Source organism: Eimeria maxima, genomic scaffold, assembly GCF_000499605.1.
Source record: "Eimeria maxima Weybridge genomic scaffold, Emw_scaff326, whole genome shotgun sequence".
Taxonomy (NCBI): Eukaryota; Apicomplexa; class Conoidasida; order Eucoccidiorida; family Eimeriidae; genus Eimeria; species Eimeria maxima.
Genome location: NW_013566119.1, coordinates 6,178 through 23,899, shown reverse-complemented (window position 1 = coordinate 23,899; position 17,722 = coordinate 6,178). Strand labels below are relative to the sequence as shown.

The 17,722-nt window shown below is 45.8% G+C and overlaps 1 protein-coding gene across 1 annotated transcript; it reads left to right on the top strand.

The window, feature by feature from the left end:
- Window positions 1–7,866: 7,866 nt before the first annotated feature.
- EMWEY_00028440 (hypothetical protein, conserved) lies at window positions 7,867–9,443 on the top strand (the record flags this gene model as incomplete). Its single annotated transcript, XM_013481391.1, has 3 exons — window positions 7,867–8,055; window positions 8,298–9,239; window positions 9,429–9,443. 3 exons carry the CDS (start codon window positions 7,867–7,869, stop codon window positions 9,441–9,443), a joined length of 1,146 nt encoding a protein of 381 aa, XP_013336845.1.
- Window positions 9,444–17,722: the final 8,279 nt, after the last annotated feature.

The following is a 17,722-nucleotide window of genomic DNA, read 5'->3' as shown; positions in this document are numbered from 1 at the left end:
ACCGCATAACTCGTGTGTATAGGGGCCCCCAGTTATCTAGGGGCCTACAACTAGCTGGGGGCCCCTATTGGGGGCCCCTAGATAACCTCTATTACCTCTCTAACAAGGCCTTGGGGGGTCCCTCTAGGGGCCCCCCAGGGGCCCTACCTAGGGGGCCCCCAAGAAGAGAAGCCTTCTTGGGGCCCCCTTAAGACAGGGCAGACAAAACCCTCGAGGGTTTGTTTCCTCTTTTTTGTTTTTTTTTTCTTCTTTTTTATAATATTTAATTATAAGATTTATATATACACGTAGAAGAGGAATATATAATAAGGAGGCAGCTGTTGCTGCAGCAGCAGCAACAGCAGCAGCAGCTGCTGCTGCTGCTGCTCTCCTGTCCTTCCTAGAGTGCTGCTGTTTCTGCTGTTGCTGGGGTTCGCGTCTTGTGCATATCTGTCTTCGTCTTTCTTTCTCTTTCCTTCTTTCCTTTTTCTTTCTTTCTTTCTTTCTTTCTCTCTCTCTCTTGTGTATATATATTTAATTACTGTTTAAGGGTTTGCTGTAGGGTTTGTGTTGCATCTCCTGTATAGATCTAGGGTTTAGTCTAATAGGAGGGTTTGCTGCAGGGAGATGTGTGCATGCAACAACAATGCAGCAGCAGCAGCAAAAGCCGCAGCAGCAGCAGCTGCTGTTGTCTTTCTTCCTATTCTTATACCCTTGAATATTAAAGAAAAAAGGATATTTATTGTTATATAGTTGTGCTAATGAGGTATAAAGATAGAAGGAAGAAGGCGTTATTGTTAGGGAAGTTTCTTACGTATATTATATGATCTTCTACTCTCCTAAGGAATTTAATGTTGTTGGTTATAGCTAAAGATAGGTTCCTATGCAGAAAAGAATAAATAAGGAAAATGAATAAAAATAAAACAAAAAGTTGAATAAATATAAGCAACAAGTTGAATTATTTCAATGGTTCCCTTCGTGTTGATGAAGGGTCACCGCGGTGACGGGGAGCAGAGGCGGGGCTGGTAAGCTGTTGCATGTGGCTCTCTTGGCTATTTATTTGTGTAAAATGAGGGGAGAAACAAAGAAACACGAAATATTGAATATATTTCAGTCATGAATATTTTTATTTTGCTGCGGAGTAAGCAAGAAAATACCACGGAATCCGCCATGTAGATCCTTGCGGTGTTGAGCGACACGGGCGTCAGTCTGTACTAGATCTGTTGATTTCTTTTGCATATTTTAATTGAAATAAATAAAAAGAAACATTTCATGAAATAATCCACGAAATTTAGGAGGAATTCCATCCCTTTAGCAGCAAGAAACCTCTCGTGATTTTTTGCTTTCTTCATGCACATTTCGGGTGTATCGACAGCTCTGCTATTGCAAATTCAAATTCAACTTTTTTTCTTCTGATCACGGCTATTTAACGTCTATTTTAGAGGAATTTCTTCTTAAATTTAACTCTTTATCCTTTTAAATTGCTTTTTATTCCTATTTATTCTTTTTTTTCATGATAAAATGACCCTGACCCTCCATACCGCCTGTGATCTCGCGCGTTTTCTACGAACGGCAGCAGAAGTCGAGTTTGCTGTGAGGAAAGAAGAAGAAAAATAATTTATTTTTTGTTAAATAATTCAATATATTTTATATAATGACAATATAAATGAGAAATATCTTCTCTAGGCTTTTTATTAACCTCCGTTTTCCTCCCGTTTTCCGTCAATACAAGCACACACTCTCTTGCATCATTTTACCTTATAAGAATAAATAATAAAGGAATTATAATCCTTTTTTACGTTTATTTTCTTCCTTTTTATCTGCAGCAAGAAAGAAGAAGAAGATTAGCAGCAACTTGTCCATCTTTTCATCCTGTTGATGCATTCACCCGCCTAAACAAATCAGGAACAGGCTCCATTAGCTGTCCGTCCACAAACCCTAAACCCTAAACCCTAATTCTTCAGCAGTAGCCTCATCAGTAACCCAACAAGACTATATATACCTAATAATTACTTCTTTTTTTTTTGTTTATAGGCGAAGAATTAATTACTTTTCTTAATACACAAAGATGTGCAATAACAGAGAAAGACGCATCCCTCTTATTGCAAAGACTAGATGTTGATGGAGATGGAAGTGTTACTGCAGCAGAGTACAAACCCTAAACCCTAAACCCTAAACCCTAAACCCTAAACCCTCAAAAAAAAAAGTTAAAACCCTAAACCCTCAACAGGCTGTAAACCCAAAACCCTAAACCCTCACCAAACCCTAAACCCTAAACCCTAGAATTTCCCTGAGTATAAGGAAATATGTTTATTTATTTGTGGGGTGTATATGCAGCTTGCATGCATCATTATGTCCTAGTAATAGAGTATGCCGTTCTTTATTAGCAGCAAGAGATGAGGGTTTAGGGTTTATGAATAAAAAAGGAAGAAAAAAAGAAGAAAAAAAAGAAGAAAAAGAAGAAGAAACCCTAGATAGAGAAGAAGAAGATGCTGCTGCTGCATTAACATTTATATTAGAGGGAGAAATAGATGCAATATTATCCATCAAGACACGGCTGCTGCTGCTGCTGCAGCACAAAGATATAACAGCAGCAGCAGCATTCAATTATCTAGATATCTATCATATAGGTATTGTATCTAAAGGTATGCATGCAAGCAGCAGCAGCAGCAGCAGCAGCAGCAATAGCAGCAGCAGACGCAGCAGACGCAGCAGCAGTAGGCGTTGGTGTTGTTGTTGCGCTGATCCTAGTGGTGGTGCTGCTGTTAATGCTAATGCTGTTGCTGCTGTTGCTTCTGCTTCTGCTGCTGTTGCTGCTGTTGCTGCTGCTGCTGCTGGTACTGTTGCAGGGGCGCTGCAGCAGTTGCTGCAGCAACATGGACAGCCATGCAGCATGCAGCAAATTGAGTGTTTCTTCTGGCGATACGATAGGTACAAAAGTTGCTGCTGCTGCTGCTGCTGCTGCTGCTGCTGCTGCTGCTGCTACTGTTGCTGCTGCTACTGTTGCTGTTTGTGCTGCACCATGAGGCTCCAGTCCAGGAAGATTTGTTTCTGCAAAACAACCAGCAAAGAAGAAACAATATCTCCTTCTCTGCCTCTAAACCCTAAACCCTAAACCCTAAACCCTAAACCCTCGTTGCATGCATTATATTTGGGGCTTTATTTGTATGCAGAGATCGTGATGGTTATCTTTCTTTCTCTGATTTTCTTTCTCTTCTTTATCCACGTAAAGAGGCTAATAGAATATGGGCACAATGTGTAGGTATTAAGCAGCAGCAGCAGCAGCAGCAGCAGCAACAGCAGCAGCAGCAGCAGGTGGATCGTCCTGCAGCAGCAAAGAATGCGGCGGTGCTACAACATCAGCAGCAGCAGCAACAGCAGCAGCAGAGCTGCTCTTTATTTAGGGAGCAGCTACAAGCTGCTGCTGCACAGACAGCTAGACAGCTAGCTAGCCAACCAGCTAGCCAGCTAGCTAGCCAACCAGCTAGCCAGCTAGCTAGCCAGCCAGCTAGCCGGCTAGCTAGCCAGCTAGCTACACAAGGGGAGGAGGAGAATACACCATTAGCTAGCCATTTAGCTAGCCAGCTAGCTAAGAACATGGCAGCATGTGTCCCCTTTTGCTGCAGCAGCAGCAGCAGCAGCAGCAGCAAGCTGCCATCAGTAGAGGAGATTTTGCTGCTGCAGCAGCAGCAACAAAAAGAGAAAAATAAAAAAAAAAAAGAAGAAATAAGTAATTTAATTAATTATAATAAATACTCCTCTGTAAGACAGCTAACTGTCTCCCTTTTTTGTCTCCTTTTTGTCTCCTTTTTTGTCTCCTTTTTTTGTCTCCTTTTTTTGTCTCCTTTTTTTGTCTCCTTTTTTCCTCCTTTTTCTCTCCTTTTTTTGTTTCCTTTTTTCCTCCTTTTTGTCTCCCTTTTTGTCTCCTTTTTTGTCTCCCTTTTTTGTCTCCTTTATCTGTCTCCCTTTATTCTTATTTTATATTTTTTTTTTTTTTTCTGCTTCTTTCTGTTGCTCTTTTTCCTTCTGTCTACTAAAGTTTCTCTCCAAACCCTAAACCCTAAACCCTAAACCCTAAACCCTAAGCCCTTTTTTTTTTTATGGGTGCAGGCTGAGGACCTTATGAGGGAGTTCGTTGGTGGTTTTTGCAACAGCAGCAGCAACAATAATAATAATAATAATAATAATAAATATAATTATTCTTTTTTTCCTCCTTTTTCTTCTTCTTTTTTCCTTCCTTTATCCAATAAAAGAAGACACTTTTCTCCACAAACCCTCGCTGCTTCCTTTGATCTTCTTTTTGCTGTATTAAGAGAATTAGAGGAAGCAAAAAAAGATCTAGCTTATACGTATATAAACCCTAAACCCTAAACCCTAAACCCTAAACCCTAAACCCTAAAAGGCTAAAATTGTTTGTAGACAGATTTCTGCGCTCAATCGTAGAATTTTTTTTCGCTAAAAAAAAAAACCCTAAACCCTAAACCCTAAACCCTAAACCCTAATATGTTTATAAGTGTATGTTATTATTAGGCGAGGGTTTAACTTATGGTCTGCCTGGGGTTTATTAGATAATAAGGGTTTAGGGTTTGTGTCTCCTCAAGATATAAAAAGATTTTTGCAACAAAACGGAAGAAATGGCGATTTACAACTTATAAGAAATGTACTCAAAAGATATACTAAAGATGGACAGTAAACCCTAAACCCTAAACCCTAAACCCTAAACCCTAATCCGGTAGAAACATAAATAGATAATAAATCCATAAACCCTAATCCTCTCAATGTCCTAGACCCTAAACCCTAAACCTCTATGAATTCTAGACCCACTCTAACCAATAAATGCTAACCTCTAAAACCCCTAAACCCTAAACCCTAAACCCTAAACCCTAATTGAGTGTTTGTTATGTGTATAGGTTTAGTTTTATGGCATTTTGTCATTTTTTATTACCTTATACAAACCCTATATCTAAACACTTAATGCTAAACCCTAATTCCTCTAAACCCCCAAGTTTTAGGGTTTTACATTTATTAGCAGAAATATTCGAACTCGCTATTGAGGTAAACCCTAAACCCTAAACCCTAAACCCTAAACCCTAAACCCTAAAAAATCTCAGATCGTCAACCCTCCCAAACCCTAAACCCTAAACCCCTAAACCCTTCTGTCTTCCTTTTCTCCATCCAACCCATCAACACTATCATCATCATCAGCAGCCGTAACAGTAGCAGCAGCAACAGCAGCAACAGCAGCAGCAGCAGCAGCAACAGCAGCAGCAGCAAGATGTGTTATGTTGTGGTGTATAGACAGAACAAAAGATAAATATAATAAAAGAATTATTTAAAGAAATTAATATTTATGCTGCTATGCAACAATTCGCCATGTAAGCTCCTGCTGCTGCTGCTGCTGCTGCTGCTGCTGTTGCTGTTGCTGCTGTTGCTGTTGCTGCTGCTGCTGCTGCAAATATTGCTGCTGTTATTTTTGCTGTTACTAATGCTGTTGCTGTTGCTGCTGCTGCTGTCCTGCTGCTGCTATTACTCCTACTCCTACTGCTGCTGCTGCTGCTGCTGCTGCTGCTGCTCTTGCTGCTTACTTAACAAATTTATTTATTTATTTATTTATTTATTTATTTATTTATTTATTTATGTATAGGGATAAGGAAGGAAATATATCAATAGATATATTTTCTTCTTTTCTTTCTTTCTTTGGTTATTTTATTGATAAAAAAAAGATAATTAATAACTTTTCTTTCTTATTTAATTCTTCTTCTTTTTCTTCTTCTTTTTCTTCTTCTTCTTCTTTTTCTTCTTCTTCTTTTTCTCCTTCTTCTTCTTTTCTTTCTTTTAATCAACTTGTTGATACTTTTTCTTCCTAAAAATAAATAGCTAGCTAGCTACCTAGCTAGCTAGCTAGCTAGGCAGCTAGCTAGCTAGCTGCCTAGCTATCTGGCTTGCTAGCCGTCGTCTATACAGCTAGCTGCTGTCTATAGCTAGCTGGCTAGCAGGGTAACTGACTAGCTAGCTAGCTAGCTAGCTACCTAGCTAGCTAGATTGGAGCTTGGGCAGGAGCTGAATTGTTTTTGAATCCCTATAGCTAGCTAGCTGCAGCTAGCTGCATCTAGCTAGCTAGCTAAATAGCAACTAGCTAGCTAGCTAGCTAGCTAGCTAAATAGCCCCTAGCTAGCTAGCTGTTATTTTATTTAGCTAGCTAGCAAAGGGACTCTAATTAAATAATACGTTTTTTTTTTTGTTTTATTTTTTTTTTCTTTTTTGTCCCCTTTTTGTCTCCTTTTTGTCTCCTTTTTTGTCTCCTTTTTTGTCTCCTTTTTGTCTCCTTTCTTGTCTCCTTTTTTGTCTCCTTTTTTGTCTTTTTTTCTTGTGTCTTTTTTGTGCCCTTTTTGCCCCCTTTTTGTGTCTTTTTTGTGTCTATATATAATGCTATTTGCATTAAAAGGAAAACAGCAGCAGCAGCAGCAGCAGCAGCAGCAGCAGCAGCAGCAGTAGCAGCAGCAGCAGTAGCAGCTGCAGACTACTGTTCCTATTGTCTCTTGTGACTGCAAACCCTAAACCCTAAACCCTAGTACCTAAACCCCAAACCCTAAACCCTAGTTTAAAGGACGGGCTAGGCGAGAGGTGCCACGCAACCCTACAGGATACCCCGATACCCTAAACCCTAAACCCTAAACCCTAAACCCTAGAGGATAGATATGTAGGGTTTGGTACTCTTGTGTTTCCTTTATTGTCCCTCTAAGACCATAACTCTAGTGACCAGCAGCAGCAGCAACAGCAGCAGCAGCAGCAATAGCAGCAGCAGTAGTAGTAGTAGCAGCAGCAGCAGCAAGAGCAGCACCTGCCTCAGCAGCAGAAGCAAGAGAAACCCTAGGAGAACCACCAGCAGCAGCAGTAGCAACAGCAGCAGCAACAGCAGCAGCAGCAGATTATTGGCTCTATTGCCTTTTGTGTCTGCAAACCCTAAACCCTAAACCCTAAACCCTAAACCCACAATTAGAAGGGTCTGTAAATGACTCGTCAGCAGACAAAATACCCATAAACCTAGAAGGTTTAGGGTTTAGGGTTTAGGGTTTAGGGTTTAGGGTTTAGCGCTTACGACTGGGCTCTAGACAGCATAGAGTTGAGGGTTAGGGTTTAGGGGCTGTTCTCTGTTAGGGGGCAGCAATAACAACAAAGCCTAAACCCTAAACCCTAAACCCTAAACACTAAACCCTAAAGTCTAAACCCTAAACCCTAAACCCTAAACCCTCCTAAACCTACATTGGGGCTGTGTCTCGCTAGGGGCCCCCTGGCGGTAGCGGGTGCTCGACTACTCCCTAAACCCTAAACCCTAAACCCTAAACCCTAATTGAGGGATTTAATAAGAATTAAACCCTAATTAATAGATTTATTTTTCTATTAAGAGGCCATTAAAACCTTCAGCCTCAGGTTGTCGCTAAACCCTAAACCCTAAACCCTAAACCATACGGCAACTCCAACAGAACAATATACCCTAAACCCTAAACCCTAAACCCTAGGATCAAGATTAGATCCAGCAAAGATAAAATCTCTTTTGTCCCTTTTTAATACCTCTGGAGAAACCCTAAACCCTAATTTGTAAACCCTAAACCCTAAACCCTAAAAGGAAGGATTCAGTCCTACAGGGGCACCGTATTTTCCCTTAATTGGCTTCCCCCTTAGGGTTTAGGGTTTAGGGTTTAGGGTTTAGGGTTTTGAATGCCATGAGCCCACAGTAGCGTGGGCTCTCCTTGGGGCCTCCTACTATAAGACCCCTCAGGAGGAACAGCAGCAGCAGCAGCAGCAGCAACAGCAGCAGCAGCAACAGCAGCAACAGCAGCAGCAGCAGCAGCAACAGCAGCAGCAGCAGCAGCAGCAGCAGCAGCAATGGTGACGGGCACCCTGTGGCACCAAGCAGCTCAGCATGGGTGGGCAGCAGACTCCCGCCGTCTGTACAGCAGCAGCAGCAGCAACGGCAGCAGCAGCAGCAGCAACAACGGGAGATTTGCTGCTAGAGATGGTCTTATAGGAACACCAAAGAAAAGAGGAAGAGGAAGAAGAAGACTCAGCAAAGTTGTAAGAATATAAACCCTAAACCCTAAACCCTAAACCCTAAACCCTCTCCTTCCTCTAAACCCTCACACGGACCTACCTTGCAAACCCTAAACCCTAAACCCTAAACCCTTGAATTCTCTTGTAATCCTGAGGGTCATGGAAAGCCAGCCTCTATGTACACGACATAATTGTTGCTGCTGCTGTTGCTACATCTGCTGCTGCTGCTGTTGCTGCTGCTGCTGCTGCTGCTGCTGTTGCTGCAGGGTCGCGTAGTTGTTGCAGTATTAACTTTGCTGCTGCTGTCTTGGGTGTATCTTCTATGGCGATGGCTTGCTGCTGTAAGACCAGCAGCAGAGGATTTTGCCCCCCAGGAGCAGCAGCAGCAGCAGCAGCAGCTGCAGCAGCAGCAAGAGGGGAGAGACATAAGAGCTGCTCCTACTGCTGCAGCAGACGGGCTGCTGCAGCTGCAGCAGCAGCAGCAGCAGAGGAAATCCCGTCGTGTAGATGACCGCAACATACCGCAGCAACAGCAGCAGCAGCAACAGCAGCAGCAGCAGCAGCAGAAGCATTTACCATCTGGCTATTCGTCACCTTCTGTGCGCCTGCAGCAGCCTCAGCAGCAGCAGCCTCAGCAGCAGCAGCAGCAGCAGCAGATTAGCAGCAAGCCCTTGCTGTCTTCGCTGCCTATACAGCCCGTTGCTGTTGGCTTAGGCCCACAGATAGATGATGAATCAGGGGAGAAGCAAGCAGCAAACCTGCAGCAGCAGCAGCAGCAGCAGCAAGAGCAGGAGCAGCAGAAGCTGCTGCTGCAGAAGCAACAGGAGAAGGGGTATATTGAACTGAGGGCAGCGCAGGCGGCAGCAGCAGCTGCTGCTGCTGCAGCAGCAACAACTACAGGTGTACCTGTTGCAGCAGCAGATGCAGCAGCAGCAGGAACCACGACTGCAGCAGCAGGAACTTCTGCAGCAGCAACACCAGCAACAGCAGCAGCAACAGAAGCAGCGTCCGCAAAATCAACAGCAACTGCAGCAGCAGCAGCAGCAACTGCAGCAGCAGCAGCAGCAGCAGCAGCAAGCGACGGAAGCAGCCCCCAAGCACCCCGTAGTCAGGGGGTCCTGGCGCGGCTCTCCCGTGTGCAGCAGCAGCTGCTGCAGCAGCAGCAGGATCAGCAGCAGCAGCAGCAGCAGCAGCAGCAGGCACTGCCTGTACGTAAGGGAGACAGGGAGGTGCATGCAGGGAGAGATGTTTAGATACAAATAAAAAAGGAGACACTTTTTCTTTTTACAATTTCTTTGTCCCTCTCTTCTAGGGTTTAGGGTTTAGGGTTTAGGGTTTAGGGTTTAGGGTTTAGAATTTAGGGTTTAGGGTTTAGGGTTTAGGGTTTGGCTAAACAGATAAGACAGCGATAAGAGGCAGGAAGGAAACAAAGGGGAGACAAAAAGGAGACAAAGTGTATATAAATAAATATAGTTAATTAATTAATTAATTAATTAATTAATTTATTTATTTATTTATTTATTTATTTATTTATTGTCCCCTTTATACAGCAAATGGTATTACTGTTACTCCTAAGGGGCGTAGACCCTAAACCCTTGTAAACACAAAGAACATAGAGCTACCCTACTTCTAGGGTTTAGGGTTTAGGGTTTAGGGTTTAGGGTTTAGCCTTTCGCAAGACATCAAAGCATTTGTACTAGCTAGATAAATAAGACTAATAATAAATAATAAATAAATAAATAAATAAATATAAATAAATAAATAAATAAAAAAGGTAAATATAAAGAATAATATAAATAAAAAATATATATATAATATATTAATAAAGAAATAATAAAAAAGGATCTGTCTATCGTCATCTGCAAACCCTAAACCCTAAACCCTAAACCCTCCCTAACCCTAACCCTAAATAATTAATTATATAGAGAGAGCTGCATATACACCCCATCATGATAAGGAAACCCTTTAGTAACCCTAAACCCTAAACCCTAAAAATAATTTAATTAAATATATTTATAAAAAATAAAAAAAAAATAAAATTAATAATTAACCCTAAACCCTAATAAACCCTAAACCCTAATAAACCCTAAACCCTAATAAACCCTAAACCCTAGAGCGGGTCACTCGAGAACTCCGGTCAAGCCCCCCGCGAGCAGCCCTAAACCCTAAACCCTAATCTTTAAACCCTAAACCCTAAACCCTAAACCCTTTAATATATTCTGTGTATTAAATCTATCTTTTTCTTTCTTCTTTTTCTTCTTTTTTCTTTTCCGTCCTTCCTCAAGGAAGGAGTTAAAAAATCCCCTAAACCCTAAACCCTAAACCCTAAACCCTCAAGCAATGATCACCAATTATAATTTCAGGGTTCTCCCCGATAGGGAGAAGTTGGAGAAACAACGACTAAGAGAAAGAAGAGAAAAATTTATTCGTATTGAGTCTATGCAGCTAGAAGCAGACCCTAGTAAACCCTAAACCCTAAACCCTAATAAACCCTAAACCCTAAATAAGGGTTTTTATAGGACCCATCTAGACCCCAACAGTTTCTTTTATAACCCTCTCTATGGAAACCCTTGATGCTCCCTAAAAAGATTCCTAAACCCTAAACCCTAATTCCTAAACCCTAAACCCTAAACCCTTACCTAAACCCTCAAAGAAGGCGTTGTTTATCCGGGTTTGTACAATCAGATAAACCCTCATCTCTTACCAAACAAGTAGCCCACAGCAAACCCTAAACCCTAAACCCTAAACCCCTAAATATACAACAACGACCTCTATATGATTAGCGTCTTTCCTCCTCGTCTTGGCTCGTCTTCATTGTATCCTCTACAAACCCTAAACCCTAAACCCTAAACCCTAAACCCTAAACCCTTTATTGTGCAGATGCCTCGATGTTTCTTCCTAAACAAACTGACAAAAGTCTTGCAGAAGAAGAAAGACAAAAAAAAAGAGAAATGCAACAAGCCTTCCAGGCAGCTAGATGGTGAGCTAGCTAGCTAGATAGCTAATTAGCTAGCTAGCTAGCTAGCTAACTAACTGGCTAGCTAGCTAGCTAGCTACGTATATCTGCCAAGCTATAAGGCACATAGCTATTCAGCTAGTTATTTAGCTAGCTGGGTAGGTAGCTGTTCAGCTAGCTAGTTAGAGGGCACGTACAACTAGGGTTTAGGGTTTAGGGTTTAGGGTTTGCGACTGTATACAGCAAGAAGATAAAGGAGAGGGAAGAGCTAAGGGAGCAACAAAGACTGCGCGAAGAACAGGCGAGTTAGCCGTAGCTAGCTGTGGCTAGCTGTAGCTAGCTAGCTGTAGCTAGCTAGCTGTGGCTAGCTGTGGCTAGCTGTGGCTAGATGTGGCTAGCTGTGGCTACGAGGGTTTGCAAGGAGGAGCACCTGCACCTTTCGCGCCTCCAAACCCTAAACCCTAGACCCTAAACCCTAGATCCATACGGCAGATGGTAGGGTTTAGGGTTTAGGGTTTAATGACGAAGAATTGAATTTGTGCTCAGAGAGAACAAAGAAGAATTGAAGCACACAGACTGCATGCTCGCGGGTCCTCTAAACCCTAAACCCTAAACCCTAAACCCTAGATCCTAAACCCTAAACCCTAAATACTAATCCCTAAACCCTAAACCCTCGTTGGTAACTCTACTATACCACTAGACGATGGATACCCGTCCTTTTGCAAGTGCCGTGCTGGACCCCTAACCCCCAAACCCTAAACCCTAGGAAACCAGACCCCTAAACCCTGGGAAACCCCAAACCCTAAACCCTCAACCCTAAACCCTAATAAATTTGTCTGCAGATATCCTTGGGACCTGATATCTGGCGCTTCTCTTGACTGCGAAAGGACGAGACAGTTAACAGAGGCAGCAGAAGAGAAGGCCGTAACCCTAAACCCTAAACCCCAATAAATCCTAGTAAACCCTACACCCTAAACCCTAGATATCCTAGACCATAAACCCTAAACCCTAGACCTTAAAAAAGGTTCTTTGTTGCCTTTCTGTTACTCAGAGGAAACTAGAAAGTCGTTATCAATCTCGCCGTCGCGAGTTCGACATTCTCACGGGCAAGCCCTAAACCCTAAACCCTAAACCCTAAACCCTAAACCCTAAACCCTAAACCCTAAACACTAAAGTATTGTGTGAATAAAGTTGATATATGAATTTAGGAGAACCCCGAGAATAAAGAGACAATTGTTACCGTCATAAACAAGACAAAGAAACAAGAAAATACCAAGAGCTGCTGCTGCTGCTGCTGCTGCTGTTGCTGTTGCTGCTGCTACTGCCGCTGCTGCTGCTGCTGCTTCTGCTGCTGAGGCAGCAGCAGCTGCTTCGGTTATAATATGATGCATGGGGAAGAGGCGGATGACTTGAATCCTCCCTCCCAAACCCTAGACCCTAAACCCTAAACCCTCAAACCTGACTGGCTGCTGCGAGGGTTTAGGGTTTGTGGTTTCTGCCCTTCAAACCCCACAAATCGCTAAACCCAAACCCTAAACCCTAAACCCTAAACCCTAGGAAAGAGCTTTATCGCTTCGCTCTTCCCCTACATTGCGCCATCCTCTGCTGCTTCTGCTGCTGCTGCTGCTGCTGCAACAAGGGTTTAGGGTTTAGGGTTTAGGAAATAGAGGAGTGTATATCCTCTCCATTGCTGCATCTGCAAAGAAAGAGAAGAAAAAGAAATCCATGAGGAAGGGTTTTGCTTCCTTCTTGCTGTCAGCAACTCACGGTGTACAGATAACTGTTTGCTGCACTTGCTGCAGTACCTGTTGCTGCTGTTGCTGCTGCTGCTGCTGCTGTTGCTGCTGTCGTTAGATGCCCTAGAAGACGGCGTCGAGTTCGCCTGTACCTCCTCTTCCTGCTGCTGCTGCTGCTGTTGCTGCTGCTGCTGCTGTTCTTCCTTCCCTTTACTGTTCTTGGTGCAGCAGCAGCCGTTGTTGTTGTTGTTGTTGTTGCTGCTGCTGCTGCAGCAGCAGCAGCAGCAGCAAGTCCTGTATTCCCTAGCAGCAAAGACAAGAGCATAATGATTAGGGCCATGATAGATAAGACAACTTTTATTAGACATTAATATATCTACTATTTGCTGCCATTTCTCTTCGTCTTCTGCTGCTGCTGCTGCTGCTGCTGCTGCAGTTGTTGCTGATGCTGCTGCTGAATTTGTTGTTGCTGCTGCTGCTGCAGTTGGTGCTGCTGATGTAGTTCCTGCTGCAGTAGGTGCTGTTTTGATGGTCGTTTCTTCTCGGGGTGCTGCAGGGACTTCAGCTGCTGCTGCAGTTGCTGCAGTAGTTGCTGCTGCTGCTGCTGCTGCTGCTGCTGTTTGTGGTTTCTCTGCTGCTGCTGTCTGTGTTGCTGTTGTTGGTGCTGCTGCTGCTGCAGTTGCTGTCACCGTGTTGCTGCAGCGTGCAGCAGTTGCTGCTGTTTCTTCTGCTGCAGCATCCGATGCTGCTGCTGTTGCTGCTTCTGACTCGGTCGTTGTTGCTGTTGTTGTTGCTACAGCTGGTGCTGCTGCTGCTGTTGCTGCTGCCGTTGCTGCTGTTGCTGTTGCTGCTGCTGTTGCTGCTGTTGCTGCTGCTGCTGCTGCTCTTCGAGGGTATAGACACTTAAAAGGAGACCGTGGGGGGCCCCCAAAGAGATATCCAACCTCTAGCGGCAGCAGCTCAACAGCACTGCTGCTGCTGCGGTTGCTGCTGCTGCATTTAGCTCCGGTACTGCTGCTGCTGCTGCTGCTGCTGCTGCAGGTATCCTCGTTGCTGCTGTTGTAGCTGACGGATGTGTCTCTGCTGTCAATGCTGTTGTTGCCAGCAGCAACGACGCTGCAATTGTCTCCTTGCTGCTGCTGCTGCTGCTGCTGCTGCTGCTGTAGTTGCTGCTGCTGCTGCAGCCACCGTCTGTCTAGCTGCCTCACTGCCTGCAGCACATTAGCATTCCCTTGTGCTGCAGTTGATGGCCGCTGCTGCAGCAGCAGCAAGCAGCAGCAAATAGAATACAGCCAATCCCCTGCAGCAGATTCTACAGCAGGAGACATAAACAGACGCAGCAGCTCCTGCTGCTGCGGCGAGCGGTGCTGCTGCTTCTGCTTCTGCGGCTGTTGTTGCTGCTGCTGCTGCTGCAGCTGCAGTCTGCGCCTTTGCTGCAGCAGCGGAGGCGGAGGAGCTGTCCCCTGACCTTCGTTGTGCTGCGACGCCAGCAGCTGCTGCTTCCGCTGTAGCGGTGATTCAGGCTGCTGCTGCTCCTGTTGCTGTTGCTGCTCCTGCTCCTGCTCTTGCTGTTGCTGTTGCTGTGGGGTCAGCAGCAACAAGAAATCTGCGTGCTGCTGGTGCTGCTGCTGGTGCTGCTGCTGTTGTTGTTGCTGCTGCTGGCCTTCTATTTGCTTCTCTATATTAAGGCCCCGCTGCAGCGCAGTGCCAGCGAGCAACGGGCCCCCCTGCAGCAGCTGCTGCCGCTGCAGCAGCAGCTGTTGCTGCAGTAGCTGCTGCGGCAGCAACTGCTGCAGCAGCCCTTGCTGCACAGAATCATTGTTTATGTCTATTGCTTGTCTCTGTGTCTCAGGGGCCCCTGTGGTGCCACAGGGGCCCCCAGGGGCCCCTCTAGAGGGTACTTGGGGGCCCCCCAAGGGTACTTGTAGGCGACCCTCTTCGTTGTTTGTTTGAGTGGGGGCCCCCTTGGGGCCCCCATAGGGGCCTTGGCATTGTGGGGGCCCCTCGCTATCTGGGGCCCCCCCTTTATCTGGGGGGCCCTCTGTGTCTTGGGGCTCTATAGGAACAGCAGCAGCAGCAGCAGCAGCAGCAAGAAGAGACCTAAGGAGCAGCAGACGGATAAGGAATTGCTGCAGCAGCCGCAGACGACGGCGCCTTGCTGCTGCTGTTGCTGCAGAGGAGACATAAGTAGATAGAGACACTATACCTTCCCCTGCTGCTGTTGCTGCTGCTGTTGCTGCTGCGTCTGTTGCTGCTGATGCTGCTGCGTCTGTTGCAGCAGCAACAGCAGGTGCACCAGCACCTCCCTCAGCAGCAGCAGCCGTATCAGCAACCCCTGCAGCAGCAGCAGCAGATGCAGCAGGAGCAGATGCAGCAGCAGCAGGTGCAGCAGCAGCAGCAGGGGGCCCCTCTTGTGTGTTATTGTTATTAACAAAGGTGGGGTTGCACAACTGCTGCAGCAGCAAAGAGAGGTAGGGGGGCCCCTGATCACCTGCTGCTGTTGGGGGCCCCCCTTGATCTGCTGCTGCTGCATTTGGGGGCTCCCCTAGATCTGCTGCTGCTGCTTGTGTTGTGGGCCCCCCTTGATCTGCTGCTGCTGCTGTTGGGGGCCCCTCAAGAGGGTTATCACTCTGCTGCGGTGAGGGTACATCCGAATCTGTTTCTTGCTGCTGCTGCTGCTGTTGCTGCTGCTGCTGCTCGTGCTGCTGTTTAGCAGATGATAAGCCATGCTGCAGCAGCAGCTGCTGCAGCTGCTGCTGCAGCAGCAACTCTAAAGAAATGAGCTGCTGCCTTGTTGCTGCTGCAGGCGTCATTCTTAATGACAGCAGTAGCCGATCTCGTGCTGCTGCTGTTTTTTGCTGCTGCTGCTGCAGCATCAGCAGCAGCACGTCAGCAGTTGCAGCAGCACCTGGATCTCCTGCCTTATACCCTCTGCATGCATTCCATGCTCCTGCTGCTGCTGCTGCAGCGCAGCAGGGCCCGCCCTGAGGTACCTGCCCCTTGAGGGCCCCCCATGATATATATAAGGAGCAGCAGCTCATGCTGCAGCAATCAGGCAGCAGCAAAGACAACAGGCTCTGCTGCTGCTGTTGCTGCTGTTGTTGCTGCTGGTCATCGTGCTGCTGCTGTTTCTGTTGCTGCTGCTGTCCCTTCGCAGCAGCAGCAGCAACAGAAACAGCAACAGGTTCTGCTTCCTGCTGCTGGGGCAGCAGCAGCAGCCGCTGCTGCTGCCATTGGTAAGCGCATGCGCATCTACCCTCTTGCTGTTGCTGCTGCTGTTGCTGCTGCTGCTGTTGTTGTTGCTGCTCTTCTTGCTGCTGTTGCTGCTGCTGCTGTTGTTGCTGCTGATGCTGCATTAACAAATGATAGAGAACCAGTGTCTACCTTAAAGGAATATCTAAACCCTAAACCCTAAACCCTAAACCCTAAACCCTAAACACTAAAATCCTAGAGTTAGTCATTGATATGTAAATTACTCGCGGCAGAGGCTATTAATGCCGCTGCTGCTGCTGCTGTTGCTGCTGCTGCTGCTACGGTTGTTGCTTTTGCTGCAGCAGACAGCGACGCACACGACAGGTACACACTAAACCCTAAACCCTAAACCCTAAACCCTAAACCCTAAACCCTATTATCAAGGGGTATGAAAAATAATCCCTCTAATATTAAAACAAAATAATTATTTAAAATGTTGTATAAACCCTGTACGCCAAACCCTAAACCCTAAACCCTAAACCCTCGGCAGCCACAGGGACACTCGACACAGGGGCTGGCTAGGGTTTAGGGTTTAGGGTTTAGGGTTTATGGTTTATTGTCTAGGGTTAAGGGTTTATTATTAAATAGTAATTTCTTAACAGTTAATAAATATTATTTATTTTTTCCTTAACAAAGGGGGGCCCCCCCGGGGGCCCCCCAGGGGCCCCCCCCAGGAGCATCAGTGGGGTATCGGGGGTCCCCTGCGTCCTGCTGCTGCAGCAGCAGCAGCAGCAACAACAACATGTGTTATTTATACGTACATGTTTATTGCCTTTCTTATTTATTGTATTTTTTACCTCTTTGTTGTCTTATTTGATCTGGGGGCCCCTGTCTATACCTTCAAGGGGCCCCTGGGGCCCCCCAATCGCAGCAGCAGCGACGCAGTAGTAACAGCAGCAGCAGCAGCAGCGACACATACAGCAGCAGGAACAACAACAGCAAGACAAGTAGAATTAGCAGCACCAGCAGCGGGAACGTTTCCCGCGTAAGCCCATCAGCAGCAGCAGCAACAGCAGCAGCAGCAGCAGCGTTAATGTCTGCAGCAGCTGTGCAGGGGCCCTTGGGGGCCCCCCCTGCTGCATGCAATGGTGAGGTATCATCAATAAGGGGCCCCCAACCTCGTGTAACATCTCGTGGTTCATCACGTGGGGGCCCCTCTCATACCCATACCCACAACCGCAGCAGCCGCAGCAACAGCAGCAGCAACAGCAGCAGCAGCAGCAGCAGCAAAAGTAAATGGCTACTAGCCTTCTTATTGGGTATATGTATAGGTCTATCTATTTGGCCATTTATTGTCTCTTTATTAACATTTAATTTAATTGGTCAATTAAATGATGATAATCATCATGATACATTTAGGGGGCCCCCCCAGGGGCCTCCAGGGGGCCCCCTTGGGGGGCCCCTAGGAGGGCCCTCAAGGGGGCCCCCCAAACATAATGGTAAGAAAAGGGGCCCCTTTTTTTATTAAGAAGGAGACACTATATATAATAAAGGAGACAACACGAAAAGGAAGAGATAAAAGGAGACACATAAATAATAAATAATAAATAATAGATAATAACTAATAAATAATAATAATAATAATAAATTACTGCTGCTGCTGCTGCCGCTGCTGCTGCTGCTGCAGGTGTTGTAGAGCAGCAAGCAGATCGTCCAGCCGTGAGGCCACAAATATTTAAACCTATTCGATTCAGCGAACTTGCAGGTCTGCTGCTGCTGCTGCTGCTGCTGCTGCTGCTGTTGCTGC